General features: G+C 37.6%; 2 protein-coding genes and 1 long non-coding RNA gene across 3 annotated transcripts in view; 1 reads left to right on the plus strand and 2 right to left on the minus strand.

Annotated features, from left to right (window-relative positions):
• LOC127497965 (tumor necrosis factor receptor superfamily member 11B-like) overlaps positions 1 to 3,398 on the minus strand; it is a 35,097-nt gene extending 31,699 nt beyond the window's left edge. The window contains exon 1 of the mRNA XM_051866820.1: positions 3,279 to 3,398. Coding sequence (XP_051722780.1) covers positions 3,279 to 3,347 — 69 coding nt within the window. The 5' untranslated portion in view covers positions 3,348 to 3,398. The remainder of the gene's footprint in view (positions 1 to 3,278) is intronic.
• Positions 1 to 15,709, plus strand: part of LOC127497970 (uncharacterized) — a 351,488-nt gene that overhangs the window by 315,885 nt on the left and 19,894 nt on the right. The gene's annotated exons all lie outside the window — the stretch shown is intronic.
• The window catches only part of LOC127497975 (uncharacterized), a 393,949-nt gene that overhangs the window by 311,753 nt on the left and 66,487 nt on the right, over positions 1 to 15,709 (minus strand). The window lies entirely within an intron of this gene.

The raw sequence follows: 15,709 nt of genomic DNA on the forward strand, positions 1-15,709 counted from the left end.
AGCAGGTCGGCCTGGTAAGCTTGTAACACCACCATGGTGTGTAAAGCCGCACCGGCCTGACCCGCTGCCACGTATGCCCTGCCGTTCAAGCGAGAAGTGGTCTTAAGGGGCTTAGACGGCAGGACCGGAGCTTTCGGTGTCGGTGCTTGCCCCGTGACGAGATAGTTCATAATCATCTCGTCAATAGGAGGCATTGACACATACCCATGCTGGCTCAATCCCTCAACATCAGCGAAATTCGCCTGCTGATGTCGATGAATGCGAGCCGAATATGGGTTCTTCCATGCCTTCTCGATCTCAACATGGAGATCAAGAAGGAATGGAAGGCTCACGGGAGCTGCAGGGCTATGGCCAGAAAGGAACCGCTCGTCGAGCCATCCGTGTGCGGTCCCTCTCTTAACGTGCTCCCAAGGCAGCTGCAGCCTGCCAGAAGCGCATTCCATAACCTCCAGCAGCTCAGCATACGCAGGGCAGGGAGGCTTTGAAGATTCAACAGGCTCACCTGCTTCCTCTTCAACCGTCATCTCCTGCTCTCTAGGGCTAGAAGCCAGAAGAGCACTTGCTGCTGGATTCGATGACGTCAATGACAGGACGTCATCGTCATCCAGCAGCTCATCCTCGTCAGCCGCTGGGGGCTGAGAGAGATTTACACCACTCTCAAACTCCTCAGCGAGCTCCACCTGCGAGCCCCATGATTTCAGCCGCCGCTCTGCCTCAGCACAAGCGGGGCCAGAACCACCAGGCACAGATGTTGACGTCTCTCCCCTCGAGAAGAGTGCCAAACGAGAACGGAGCGTCTTCATAGGAAAACACTCACAGTTAACACAGACAGCGCCCTCAAGCACTGTCCGTGCGTGCTCCTCCCCCAGACAGAAAACACACAAGTTGTGTGTGCCCTCGGGTGTCAAAAACCTTGGACACGGGTCAGCACACTTCCTGAAACGTTTGTCAGACATAATACAAGGTTTCCTTACCAGATTCAATGAAATCGCGATCAGACAAAACAGTCCCGAAAGATGAAAAGATACTGACTGGTTCTCTAGGCGCTCCTTATATACTCCCGGGTTGCGCTATGATGACGTCATAGGCTGGATTGGAGAGATTTGATACTTGGCTTTCAGACACCGGTTCACGAGTGACGTTCCCCATATGCGGTAAAACGCAGTGTAGAGTTCCCTTTCAAAAGGGAACTACATAGTGTTGCTTTAAGCCTTGTCTGTGTAACTGCATGGAGCATATTAAGCTATGAGTTAATTTCAGACAATTTAGGAGGGGAAAAAAGAGAAATCAAGAGGTGTTTCAATACATTGTTGCCTAGCAAGTATTAAAATGGTTCAGGTTGATTGGAACTACTAGCTTTTAATAAAAGCTTCACTATTATCTGTTTCTTACGTGTTCATAACATATTTAATTTAGTCATGGCCTCTGCAATTGTACAGATGGGTGAAAAACAAACTGCGAACTGTGAAAACAAGCTTTATACACTGCCTGGCCAAAAAAAAAAAAAAAATGCTGTTTGGATTTTAATAGGCAAATACTTAAGAATATATGAATGGATCATTATTACAGTGATTATTATGTTTCTAGCTTGTTATATGTTTGGCAACGGTTCTTTTAACCCTTAAAGATGGAGTGTGTAGCTTTTCATTTCCACATTCCAGGATGACAATGTCAAGATTCACCAGAGTTAAAATTGTGAAAGAATAACATCACAACATTTATTTCCATCGAGAGGTGCATCATTTTTTGGTCAAGATCTTGTATTGACAATGCAAGAGGTGAGCACTCTGTAAAGTCTACTCCAGCACATCCCAAAGACTTTCAATGAAATTAAGGTCTGGACTCAGAGGTGCCAATTCATGTGTGAAAATAATTCTTCATGCTCTCTGAACCATTTTAACCCTGGTGAATCTTGACATTGTCATCCTGGAATATGGCCATGATGTGCCTTCCTACATGGTTGTTAAGGAAATGAAAAGCTACACACTCCATCTTTAAGGGTTAAAAGAACCGTTGCCAAACATATAACATGCTAGAAACATAATAATCACTGTAATAATGATCCATTCATAGATTCTTAAGTATTTGCCTATTAAAATCCAAACAGTAACTTTTTTTTTGGCCGGGCAGTGTATCTCCTCAAGGTAATAGCAACAGCCAAATAGAGAGACACCATTTAGGGAAGTTCAGACTCTTTCACTTTTTTTGATAACAGATAACCTCTCCTTGACAACAACTTCACAGTTTCCATACTAAAGCCCAGCTCAACCACAATTACTCTAGCACCACCATTATTCCACATGGTCTCATAAAATGTATTCCTAAAAAAGACACATGGAAAGTCCAATGATGTTTGATAATTTTGATATTTATCTCCAAAACATGGATTCATGCAAATACTGTTTCAGAACCACAAAGAGCTACACATGCAAAGCACACCTCTACAACTGTACAAAAACAAAACAAAGGCACAAAGTGAAGGACACCGAAACCATTCAGATCAAACTTTGTATCAGGTGCACCTACACTAAAATGTAAAGCATCATGATCAATGTACTCACTGTGTACCTGATGCTTAGCAAATCTATCATTGGATTTATATTTGTGCATATAAAGATTAGGGTTAGCATTATGGATATGGGTAGGGTTTAGGTTTAGGGGGTAGGGTAACTGTGTAACTTCAGTGTATGTCTCACAAGACTTTATATGTTCACTCACCACCACACTCTCCATCGTTTCCTGTCTCCATTAACACTTTATGAATAAAAGTTCCAAAAACGTAATCATGTCACTATTATAATATTATGCTATTACAGTATATATACTGTATATCCTATAACATTCTGTTATAATAATACTCTAATAATAATGAAGCCAAGGTTTATTCTGCGTAAATAAAGCAACATAAATGATATTTGTCTCAAAACCAAGCGAGTAGCCAAACCAGACAGCATTTTGAGGCATCTCGAAAAAGTTTTTACTCCAAACAAGCCGCTATGATTCACCAAATGCAAACGTTTTTTTTTTTTTTTTTTTTTTTTTTTGTAGATTTTGTAGATTTCGCGCTAAAATACCAATTGATTAGCTGGTTCATTCACCTGCGCTTCTCGACTGAACATAAAATATCACTGTACGTTAAAGCATCAATACACAACGCGATTAAAATTGCTTTCAACATCATTTATAATCGTTTCATACAGCATCACATATTGAGAAAAAAAACACAAAATAATCAAAGGTTTCCTTAAGTGTCTCAGGCAGACTATCATTATACTCACCATCTGTAATTTTACTGCTGTCTGTGGAGGCATATTCAGCACACTCATAAGTCTCGCAGAAGTCCGCATGTACTAGGTCGTTTCCACACTTATAGTTTAACGGATAAGGTCAGAATGTGCCCACCCACTTTATGGCACTGCAGTCCATCCTCTGTCTGCTTCTCTGGCATTACTGAAACATTACTACCTGCGGAAAGTACACTTTTAATAAAGCAAGTAGGCTATGAAATAAATGCATATTTTTAGATTATTCGGGAAATGTGGTGAAGGGCATGGATCAAACTACGACGGCATTTCTTGATAACAACTTTCATCACATGCTCAGGAAAGATGCGACCAGAAAGAAAATTACTCTTTGTAATGTCTGGGTTTTTTCGTACTCTTTAAAGTTATTTATTAATAAAGATGGCCAGGGCTGTTTGTAACACCATTTGAAAACTTTGATAATTTTGTGCAAAAATTTTATGGAGTAATCAAATTGACTCAAATTTTTATGAACTATTGCCATCAAATATCACTTCATCATCAACCCAACCCAACCCACCCTCTTCATTTAAAACATTAAAAAAGGAGAACAAACATTTTGGTAACACTTTTCCATAAGGTTCAATTCTGTCACATTAATTAATGCATTAAGTACCAATGAACTAACAACTGACAACCTCTTTTACAGAATTGATTAATCTAAGTTAATGTTAATCTATAAATATACTATATTCATTCACTATATATAGCCTATTTTTGTCATGGTTATGGACTTTTATTTTGATATTCTGTTCTGTTTCTTTTAGTTCACGTTTTCCTGCTCTTTTAGTTTCGGTTATGTCCCTTTTTGTTCCTGTGATTAATTATCATCAGCTGTATCTTATTTAGTTCCTGATTATCCCCTGCATATATACTCCCTGTTCAGATTAATCCTTTGTCAGTTATTGTTTATGTTTACGTTGATGGTTATCTTGATATATATATATATATATATATATATATATATATATATATATATATATACAATATTGATTGTTTATTAATGTTCACAGATAATACATTAATGTTTATTTGTAGAATATTATTATATTATTTATCATTTAGTATTATTATATTTTTATTTTTGTATTAATCCATTAACATAGTTTAATAAATGCTTTAAAAGTATTGTTCATTGTTAATTCTTAATATAATACATAATAATTGCCAACAAAACCTTATTCTAAAGTGTTACTAGCATAACAGACTGAATGTGTGTGTGTACCTAACCATATTTTGAGGAAAATTTGTACCCAGAAGTGAGCTAAACCTCACTAAATCTCCCAAAACCTCATTTGTAAAATAGTATAAAATCAATTCAATAAAGTTTTCTTTTAAATGATAAAAAAGTAGAAAGTTTTCTGTTAGGTTTAGGGTGTGAGTTATGGTTAGGTTATAGTATTTATAGCTATATAATGACAGTAGAATTCTATGGAATGTTTTTAAAAATGTAGATCAAGGGCAAATTCCAAACAGCATTTTTGCACCCTTGAAGGGCACTTCGAGAAGGGGACGCCATTTGTAGGGGTGTTCCAAACGAAAGTGAACATCTGAATCTCTTCAAATGGGGCCCTTCCACAAGGCCGTTAGCGAAGGGTACATGCGATGGTCACTCCGAGGAAGTAATTTTATTATTTATGGTCATGTGACCCAGCGAATACTCGCGATTCATTTATTTTAAAGCTAGATGGTGGGAGAGTTCGAGTTAACAAACATAGCAATTCAAGCTGAACAGCTAATCAGCTGATGGACACCATTCTGCATTGTCATGGGAATATCCCAGGTGAAGATAATGAAGAAATTATGTTGCTCCCTTCGCCAAGTGCATTCCAAATGGCTACATAATGGCACACAAGTGCCCTGCTCTCTCCAAAGTCCCCACTTCAAGGGCTTTGCCTTTTGAAGGCAGTAGGGCATAGGGATGCTCCCTTCCATTTAGAATTTGCCTGAAAAGTCTGAAAACGCAAACATCGTTGTTGTGTAAATTTACCCTAAGACTGATTATTTCTACCCTTTTTGAATTATTGTTCTACTGGTTGTTTCCATGTGTTTTTGCCTTCGGTCTTAGTGTGCATCAAGATTTGAAATCACCTGCCAATAAAGCCTGTACTTGTTTATCCTCTGCCTCTGTATTTCCCATTATAACTGTTTTTTTGTTTTTGTTTTTTTTGTAAACCCTTTAGCTGTGACTATATATTCACAATAAAGCACACTCTTTGACAACAACTTTTATCACATATTCTTCAGGAAGGAGTGTCGTAATCAGAATCAAGAAGCATTGTTTTATAATTCATGGGAAGGCAGTTTTCTTTTTTTTTATCCTAAACTACTTTTTCATAAATACCTCTGGCTTTGAAATCTGTAAAATCTTTTTAACCGTAACCTTAACAGCTTTGGTGGCTTGACTGAGTAAAATAACTAAACCAGTTGTAAATTTACTTTGACAAACACTTTTCAATTATACGCTTTCCTATTCTTTTAGGGCACCGTTGCCAGGATTCTCTTTCACTGTGGTGTTTGCACCCTCGATAGTCAGCTCAGAGATTAAAGAGTCCTGCCAAGTGACATGTTTACGGTCACAGGGGACAACAGGGACACCAGCTGCATGTAAAGTACTTTAACAGTTCTGATTTTATGACATAGCCACAAAGTATGTTGAAATTTTGTGTGGTAATGTAATCGTTCCAGAGTGCGTCCTGAGAGATTCTACCCAAAGATAGCACACCCATGATGTCTTCACTGGAACATCCCTTGTTACGCCTTCAACTGAACTTGGCGTTTGAATTTTACTCTGATAATTTATGTGTGTTTATTTTTTTTTAGATATTGAAATATTCAGTTGTTTCCTAAAACGTTTTCAATCAAAGTCAAAAAGTATTACTGTTTTTTTTTTTTTTTTTTTTATCAGTCTCAAAATATTTGAAACTGTTTTGAGATCCACAATGTCTTCCTCAAGAGAATTATTCTATGAATTAATTATATGATTAGAAAATCATTCTGAATTTGTATTATATATCGTAGTGTATTATCTTAAGACCATTTCCAGAAAACACTTATCATTGTGCTTTCGACAGACATTGTTTTATGCTCACAAAACATTTTTTTTTTTTTTTTTTTACTGACGTACTGGGTGGTTCATTACTTCAACAGTTGGAGCAATACAGACCACACCTCGTAAGGTTGTGGGAGAAGACACACCACAGCATGTAGGCAGTCTAAGACAGACGTAGCTCTCAACGCCATCAGTGACGCGTGGATCGGCTGCCCGACCTGTGGTGAGGTTGTGTGGAATTCTTCACCGATATATACCCAGACATGATGTGGGTGTTAAGAGGTCAACCATTAGTGCTTCCATGTGGCCAGTCTACAAACCATTTCAAAGCCCTTACCCACACACTCATCATAAAATGACAATGCTTTGAAATCATTGAAGGCTACTGTATTTTCTGTTTTTATACTACTGACCACACAAACTACAGTAAAAGGTCAGTAAAAGAAACAAGGGACCAGGGGCTGTATTACAGAAACATACTCAATACAGAAAAAACTCCTAATACTATATTATCTGTTCTGTAACCATGGTAATTTCAATTTGAAATAGAACATTACTAAAACAGGATATTTCTGTAATATAGCCCCAAAAGATTATGACTAATCTGTTCAATTAATGTCAACATGAATTCCTGTTTGCAACTCATTTAAATTAAATTTACAATAACATTTCACAGATACTTTTTTTTTCTCCAACAGAGGTGCTTATGATAAGAAAACTAATTTTCTTCATCACTTCTTCTTCTTCTTCTTCTTCTTCTTCTGTCAGCTTAAAGTTAAATGAAGAACAAACATTTTTATGAAAATTTAAATGAAGTCATTCTTTTCTTTAGAATAGTATGCAACATTGAATCATTTAAGACCAGGAATATGTATTAAGAAAGTACGTTTTGATTTCAAGTTGACTTTAACTAATAGTACTGTTATGACATAAACTGTTACGAGTGTTGAGGTGTTGTGTGATCACTTCTATAAAGAGCAGCATGATTTCTATACACCTACAGCAAATACCTAAACCTACAGTTTTTTTTTTTTTTTTTTTTTGGAGAACAGCATCTATTGAATGACTAATATATATGCTACTTGTGGTGGGGTTAAAAACGGTCAGCTGTGTTGTGCCATTCACATGCAAAATATGTCAGAGTTTTTTCAGTTGTCAGCACTTCGATTAAATCCTAAAGGATCCCCATTTTGCAAATATGACACAAGTAAACAGATTTACCAGGGGCAGCTGTGAGCCTATAAAACCAGTTCATTTACATACACTGCAGATTGATATAGAGATCTTCCTCTATTGAATGAGTTTACTGATAACATTGAGGCCTTCAAAACTCAATTGATTTCCATAACTGATTCCATAAATAAAGAGAACAGGAACTTTAACTGAAAATTGGCTGCCATCAGTACATCTCGTGCTGGGGAGAGGTGAAAAATAGACTTACTGAGATGAATTCCCAACTGTAAGCTTAGTACCACCAATTTGATATTAATATTAACCTCTGCATGTCCTTTTTGTATTTGCCTTGATCGTAATATGGGAAGGCAGTTTAACCAGGGGTATCCCACACTTTTTTCCCTCCTACTAAATTAAGTTATCCTAAAATTTAGTACAATTCATGAGATCAGTCAGGTGAATGATTCAATAAACTTAACATTATATTAGAGACAGTGGTGGACAGTAACTAAGTATTTTTACTTCGTTACTGTAGCCTACTTAAGTACATTTTTCAAGTATCTGTACTTTACTTGAGTATTTTTATTTTGAGCAACTTTTATTTTTACTTCACTACATTCCAAAGCATAAGATCGTACTTTTTACTCCACTACATTTCATAAAACATATCGTTACTCCTTATTTTAAAATGAAGAAATCGTCACATGCTCAGAGACGCAAAAGCTGTGTCCGATTCGTTTACGAACCGATTCTTTTCAATCATCCTGTTAAATCGGTTCACAAATCACATCAACAATTCATTCGCGAATTGGACTGATCGTATTGCAGCTGTTTTCGAGTCAACAAATCATTGATTCAATGATCCGTTCAGAGCGACTCTCCAGTGAACTGAATTTACAAGTCTGACTGAAAATTAGCCAAGAACTGGGGATCCTCTGGGTGCGCGCACGACTGATGGTGAAAAGCAAGTCAGCCTACTAATGTTGAATTTTAGGATGAATTATTGTAACTGAAAATCATATTTATGTCAGTTGTTTTTGAGCTAAATCTGTTGTAAAGGGCGATCTGTTTAAGCCCACTGAAATGCTTTAATGCGACACGTCCACATCAATGTGTCTACAGATCGCGATCTCGATTTAATCATATCAAATCACATTTTAAAACGAATTGCCGCTTCAAATAACGGTTGTATCGATTACATCTTTACGACACTAGGAGGCGACAAGTGACTGTTAAAATGTATGTGACATTGAATGATTCATTCAAAAGATTTGTTCAAAAACATTGATTCATCCAGTAATGAAACAAGTGAAATAGTTATGAGTGAGTCATTAAATCATTCATTGAAACCTATTTTTTAAAATTAATTTATTAAATATTTTTAAATAGACTGCAGCAATTAATATTTTGTCCTCTAGTAATTAATTATACGCAATTTTGTTTAGTTGTCTATTCAGAATCATGGGAGAATCATGATCTCTATTTGAAAGAAACAAATAAAAATCTTGATTCTCATTTTATCCAGAATCGTGCAACTCTAACACAAAATAACGCATGCACGTTCATCTTCCCCGCTGCTGCAGCAATTTTTTTTTTAAATGTTATGTATTTAGCCCTATATGTTTCGTCTGTTTTTATATTGTTTGTCAACACACATTACATATTATGTATCTGCATCCACTAATCTTCCATCCATACTGACTAGTGCTGGCTATTTGACAATTCATAATCATTCATAATTATTTTGAGCAATAGGATTATATAAAATATATAATATAAAATTAAATGATATAAGTGGCCTATATAAAATTACAAAATAAACATTCATCTATCAGTACTTTTTTACTTAAGTACATTAAAAATCAAGTACTTTTGTACTTTCACTCAAGTAAAATTGAAAAGGAGCACTAAATACTTTCACTTGAGTAATATTTTATGATACGTATCTGTACTTTTACTCAAGTTCTTGATTTGTGTACTTCGTCCACCACTGATTAGAGATGCTTGGGACTATGTCTGAAACATGTCAGTCAGAATTCTAATAATTGTGTGACATCCTGTTTACTGAGATGTTTCTAGTTCGTTTTTCATGAAAGCATAGTGCCCTTAACACTGTCAATATTATTGACTCAATATCAACTGAGAAATAAGCATTATAGCAGTGTTGTACTTCTCAAATATGGAAGTATGAGGTACGAGTGACCATATTTTCATGGACTTGGTCTTGTCATGGAGCATTTCAGTCAGGACCACGTTGGCAATAAAACATATTTATTGTTATTAATATACAACATTTGGTTTGGCAGTATGGTTCCGTATGGTGTTCAGCTTTACAATAATAAAGATTAGCTGGGCCTGTAATAACCCCCCAGAGCCATCAGCATAACATTGAAACAATTACCTTACAAATAATGCAATGAAAGTTATGAATGGAGATGGTGAATGAGATGACGTTCGAGGGCTGCTTGGAAGGCTTATCTTGATGCAGTGATCTGAAACAGAGAGAGAAGAAAAACAATGAACAGCAAAAGTGCAGAACATACAGCTATATGGAATAGGAATAGCCTACTGATGTCAAGGAGGGTGGGAGGGAGGGTTGGTTGTGAGCTGGCTAAGCTGAAAGTGCATACCTTGATAGGAGAATCATTGGAGAGATTGAACAGCTGATAGTCAGCTGATGCTGAGCTATGCCTACGTGGCCTGCCTGAACTAATGCTTGCGCTAGATTTAAGTCAGGACCACTTTGGCAATAAAACATATATTTATTGTTATTAATATACAATATTTGGTTTGGCGGTATGGTTCCGTATGGGGGTTCAGCTTTACAGTAATAAAGATTAGCTGGGCCTGTAATAACCCCCCAAAACAATAATATGAAATGAAACAATTAATATGAACCTCCCAATCATAATGATTAATTTTTCTAATATTTAAGGGGAAGGAGGTAGAGGGGGAGAGAGGATTAATAAATGTTCTAAAAAAAAAAAAAAAAAAAAAATTAACATCTTTAACAGCTTAGCATTTCTTTAAACTCCGTAGGGCATAGGGCCTGTCGGGACGAGCAGCATGTCCCTCTGAAATGAACAGTGATTAGGTGCAGCGTGCCCATGCAAGCACTGAAGGGGTGCTCTTCCGTTACAAGCAGCGGAGGAGAGCAGCATGCCCCTTTAAATACAATAATGGAGGGGTGATCTTCTCTTCTATATCACAGCTGGGAAGATCAGCATGCCCCTCGTAAAAGTTCAGCAGCTTCTCGAGTGGTGTAAAGTATAGTTTAGCGCAACTGCGCTAAACTATACTTTACAGCTGGGAAGATCAGCAAGCCCCTCTTAAGTTCGCAACTAGCTTCTCGAGCAGTGCAATGGTATAGCTTAGTGGCAACTATGCTTTAACAGCGGAGGGGGGATCTTCCCTTATTAGCGCAGCTGGGAAGAGTAGCAAGTCCCTTGTAACTTTCTGCAACAGCAAAAGTGTGTGTGTGTGTTTTTTTTTTGTTTGTTTTTTTTTTAAATTAAACTCATAGCTTTTTGGGCAAGAATAATATCTTTAATTTCAGGTCTAATGTAACGCTGTATGCTGATGAAGACCAGAACCCCATAGATTTAAGAATGGATGTTGGAACTTTTGAAGCTACTCTGATGCGAAACGAGTGACTAGTGTAAAGGGCAGGGTTTAAACCACAAAGGCGGCAAAAGATGTGCAGCCGAGAAGAGAACCATGGTTTTGTCATGGCATCTCCCTTTCCTGTAGTAAAAAGTGGCTGGAGAGGGTGCACTTTATTGCAAAAGCTCAAAAAACGGGACATGGCTGCAACCCATAGAACGCTGTCAGAAATACTGTTTCACGAGTTCACACTTACAAATAATCATTATGCGTAAATAGTATGCGTATTTGGCGTGCTGTCCGAGGAGAGGGCTCCAAGCTTGGTATTTGGCCCGAACCCAGAGAACTCCTCCCGTATTTCTGGTTAGGAAAGTAACCAGGTGAGTGTGAGAAGACGGGGTGGTGAAGGGATGCTGAAAACTGTCGAAAAACATAGGTGAGTCAACTGCGTATATATATAGATCTCCACTCATATTGATTGGGTAGACATGTTGATTGCTGATTGCTGGGTGGAGTGATGTGGTGATTAGTTAGGTCATTTGAATGTGTTCCTCCTGAACTTTATTAATAAAACATAATTTCTAAAAGTTTATCGTTGTAAGGACCGAATAGACCCGATCTTAGCTTTTTGACCAGTTGATGCACATGACATAGAGAAAAAGGAAGGCGTTTGTCTAATGCAGCTGGATTTCTCTTTTTAGACCATTAAAGGATTAGTCCACTTTCAAATAAAAATTACCTGATAATTTACTCACCCCCATGTCATCCAAGATGTCCATGTCCTTCTTTCTTCAGTCGAAAATAAATTAAGGTTTTAATGAAAACATTCCAGGATTATTCTCCTTATGGTGGACTTCAATGGACTCCAAACGGTTGAAGGTCAAAATTAGTTTCAGTGCAGCTTCAAAGGGCTTTAAACGATACTAGACGAGGAATAAGGGTCTTATCTAGCGAAACAATCGGTAATTTTCTAAAAAAAAATAAAAATGTATATGCTTTATAAACACAAATGATCACCTTGCAAGTGCATTGCCTTCCGTATTCTTTTAAAAGCTTATGCTGTATGTCCTACGCCTTCCCTATTCAACTTACGGAAAAATGGAACTGGCACCACGTTCGTTCCGTAAGTTGAACAGGGAAGGCGTAGGACATACAGCGTAAGCTTTTTGAAGAATACGGAAGGTGGAATGGCACCTCTGGAATCTAATCCTTTAAGCAAAAGACAAATGGAAGGATTTTGAAGCAGGCTTTGAGATGATGGATTTAAGCAACTTAAATGAAATTGGATTCCTGATACTATGGTTTTGATAGTAGAAAGCCGAAGCTTTCTGGATTCGAAGCAGTGCACTATGAAAGCACAGATTATGGGAATATTAACTGGACAGTATAGGTACGGAAAGAGCAGCACAGAAATCGGAAAAATAGGACCAAGCTGAGCCATATGACTTAAGTGTTGATTTTGCTAACCCGGATTAAAATTACCCTGAGCGCAGGTATTTTGTAGGGTATCATTTAGTCTAGAATTGTTCGGCTAAGGTTTGTGCAGGGTAGGCTTGTCTGGGCCGCTTCTGGACACAGGCGTCTGAATTCCTGAAAATTAAATCGAGACAAAGCGTCAGCTATTTTGTTATCCAGCCCTGGGATATGGGTCTCTTTAATTGTAAAATTGCCCATGACTGCGGTCCATGTTAAACGTTTAATAAAACGATTAATGAAAGGCACTGAGGAGCGACCTTTGTTAATGATATTAACGGTTGCTTCATTGTCACAAAACACCAGAATGTTTTATCTGGACCACAATTTTGAACAGAAACGTAAATCGGTTCTGCATTCTTCGTCTAGTGCAACAAAGTTGTAGTGATATTAGCTCAAAATAAATATGATAATTAATTATAACTAGTTATAATCAACTATGAATATTTGGATCAGTTAATAAAATTAACTTAATGTAATAAAATTAATATTACAATCAATTAACCTGTTCATCCAGTGAACACTCAGTGTTAATTGTTTATTAGTTCTAAGAAATGTTCCTTTCCAGGTTATGGGAAACAACATTCGTATTGTACGGTACTACTCAGAGCATGAAGTCAAGATCTGATCATTTAAGAGGCAATCTATTCACAGACAGGGAGTCAGAACCAAAGTTTTATTAAATAATCACGAACACATAGCTAACTAACAAACACAAACATGCATACACACAAGTCACACATAAAATGATAAATGATAGAGTGAAACTGGAAGTGGGAAACAGTAGGAGCTACGAAGAAACCAAAAACCAGGAAAAGAATCATCAGTATTCATCATAAAAACTCCCTTGTAACAAAGGAAGTTCACAATTGTAACTAACTAGCAGCAATTTAATATACCGTACAATACTTGCATTAGGCCTCTGCCCTTTTGAAGAGCATTTGGATATATTGTTGCTGTAGAAAGTCCTGAGAATTCGGCCCGATGGTACTGAAGTTGCAATCGATATCTTCTGCGTTGAATAAAGAAGTGATAACAAACTTGCTTGGTTAGTTTGAATCTTGTATTAGGAAAGAGTTCTTTTACTCTTCTAGATGAGCACATGGCTGGGGTTGCAGGTTTAGGATTACAGGCCTGGCAGGCCCTTAGGCCTTGGCCTAAAGAGGTCGCCCTGCAGGGCGTCAGTCCATCCAAAGAAGCAAGAGAGGGCGGAGGAGAACTGTGCGCTGGCTTTTAGCCTCTGGTGCTGGACATTCCCCCTCTAGGTCAGTGGACCAATGATACATGAGCTCCCGACAGGAAAGTTTACAATCCTTTGTGTTTCTAGCAAGGGATCTGCACATTAACTGGTTAAGTCATTTTGAAGAAACTATTAAAGATTCTTGTAATACTGATATGTTGCACAGGTATCGACATTCAAATATTCAAAATACAAACTCATAGACACCAAACTTGGTATAGGTGAGTTTATGTTAACCATTGGTTCTTATCATAAAATATGCATAACAATACTGAATTCAAAAACCAGAGATAATACACAAACAGTAATAATGGATGCCATGTCCTATGGATATGCATGTTCATTTATAGAACAGCCTGTCTATAAATGAATGCAGGAAAGTCTGTCTTGAGGGTTTTCTATGTGTCTCTTTGTCTCTGCTTTTCCACGTGGCAACACACACATACTTCAGGGCAACAAAACTAAGGCTGGTCTTCTCGGGGGATGGGGACAGACCCCAGAGTAAGATTTAAACAATTATTTGTTGAATATATCAAATAATTGTGTCTGATTTGTCTCAGTCGTTACATAATCCCCCGACATTAAGGTTGGCCTCTGCTAACAAAAGTCACAAGAAGTTTGAAGGCTGAAGTGTTGCTCTGCTTTTGTGGCAGATGCTGTAGATGTTGTAGTTGACTGCTGTGGGATGTCCTGTGGTATTTGCAGGTTGAGGGTGCTGTCTTCCGTGACTTCTCCCAGGGCTTGGCTGGTACCTGGGCTGTTGCCATGGTGACAGTTCTATGCTGGTCTGTGAGGCTTTGATCACATGTCTGCTCCTTGCAGGACTCTGATCTGTTATGTGAGGTTGTTTACCTTCTGTTTTCAGCTCCATGAGCTAGGGCTAAGGAGATGATACTCTTGATCAGCCCAGTGTGGCTGTAACTCTGGCTTGGGTCATGTGTCGTTGGTCCTCTCCTCTCATTGTCCAGTTGCGTTTGGCTCTGGTGCTGTCGGTCGTCAGCAGCTGTGATGGCTTGTCAGTCTTTTAGGTCTCCCGTCTGGGAGGTTAAGCAGAGCATCCGCAACATTTTGACACACTTGTGGTGAGAGAAAGGGTGCGGGACTAATGCATGACCCTAAAGAATTCATAGGTAGTGGACGAGCTAGGAATATAACATCCAGCTTGTTGTTTCATGATGGCTCACAACAGGCTTGATCTCTGAACAAATGAAAAGAGGGAGAGAAAAAAAAAAAGAAAGAGGAGAACTTACCTATTAGATTGCATTTATTAGTGGTGCTCAAAACTATGCCAGAGCAATGCGCTTAGATTACCTTTGTAGCTGGCTCATAAAATTGAAGCAACTGTTATAAATAAACAAAATCAAGAAGAAAAGTATGTCTAGTTACTTTTGTGGTTCTATGGGGAAATGAAACCGCACTACAACAAAAAGGGAAAATGTAAATAAATCAAATAGATGAAATAAATAAAATAATAATAAAAAATGAATAGCTAACTACTATTATGATTGATATAAAATAAAAAGATTTAAAGAAGTGATTAAAACCGCAGAATGACCTGGTATTGGGAATAATCAATAGCACTAGTGATTAACCATTAGACTAGCTTTGGAAATCACTCTATAGTTGGTCACAGCTGCAGCATGTTCAGGACCACACGCTGTGTGTGTCCCTCCATGAAGTTTAGTCAACGTGCTATTGAAAAATCACAACAAATCAAAGAATTCTTCATTAGCTAAACAGTTTACATTCAATCAAATCTAGATTTAATTAAAATAGTAACTGCAAATTTGGCTGAACAGCATTCAGGAAGGGATGCACCTAAGTGTACGTGAAATTAGCTGAGAAGAATTAAAGGTAAGGAAAGAG

This window comes from Ctenopharyngodon idella, chromosome 16, assembly GCF_019924925.1.
Source record: "Ctenopharyngodon idella isolate HZGC_01 chromosome 16, HZGC01, whole genome shotgun sequence".
Lineage (NCBI taxonomy): Eukaryota > Metazoa > Chordata > Actinopteri > Cypriniformes > Xenocyprididae > Ctenopharyngodon > Ctenopharyngodon idella.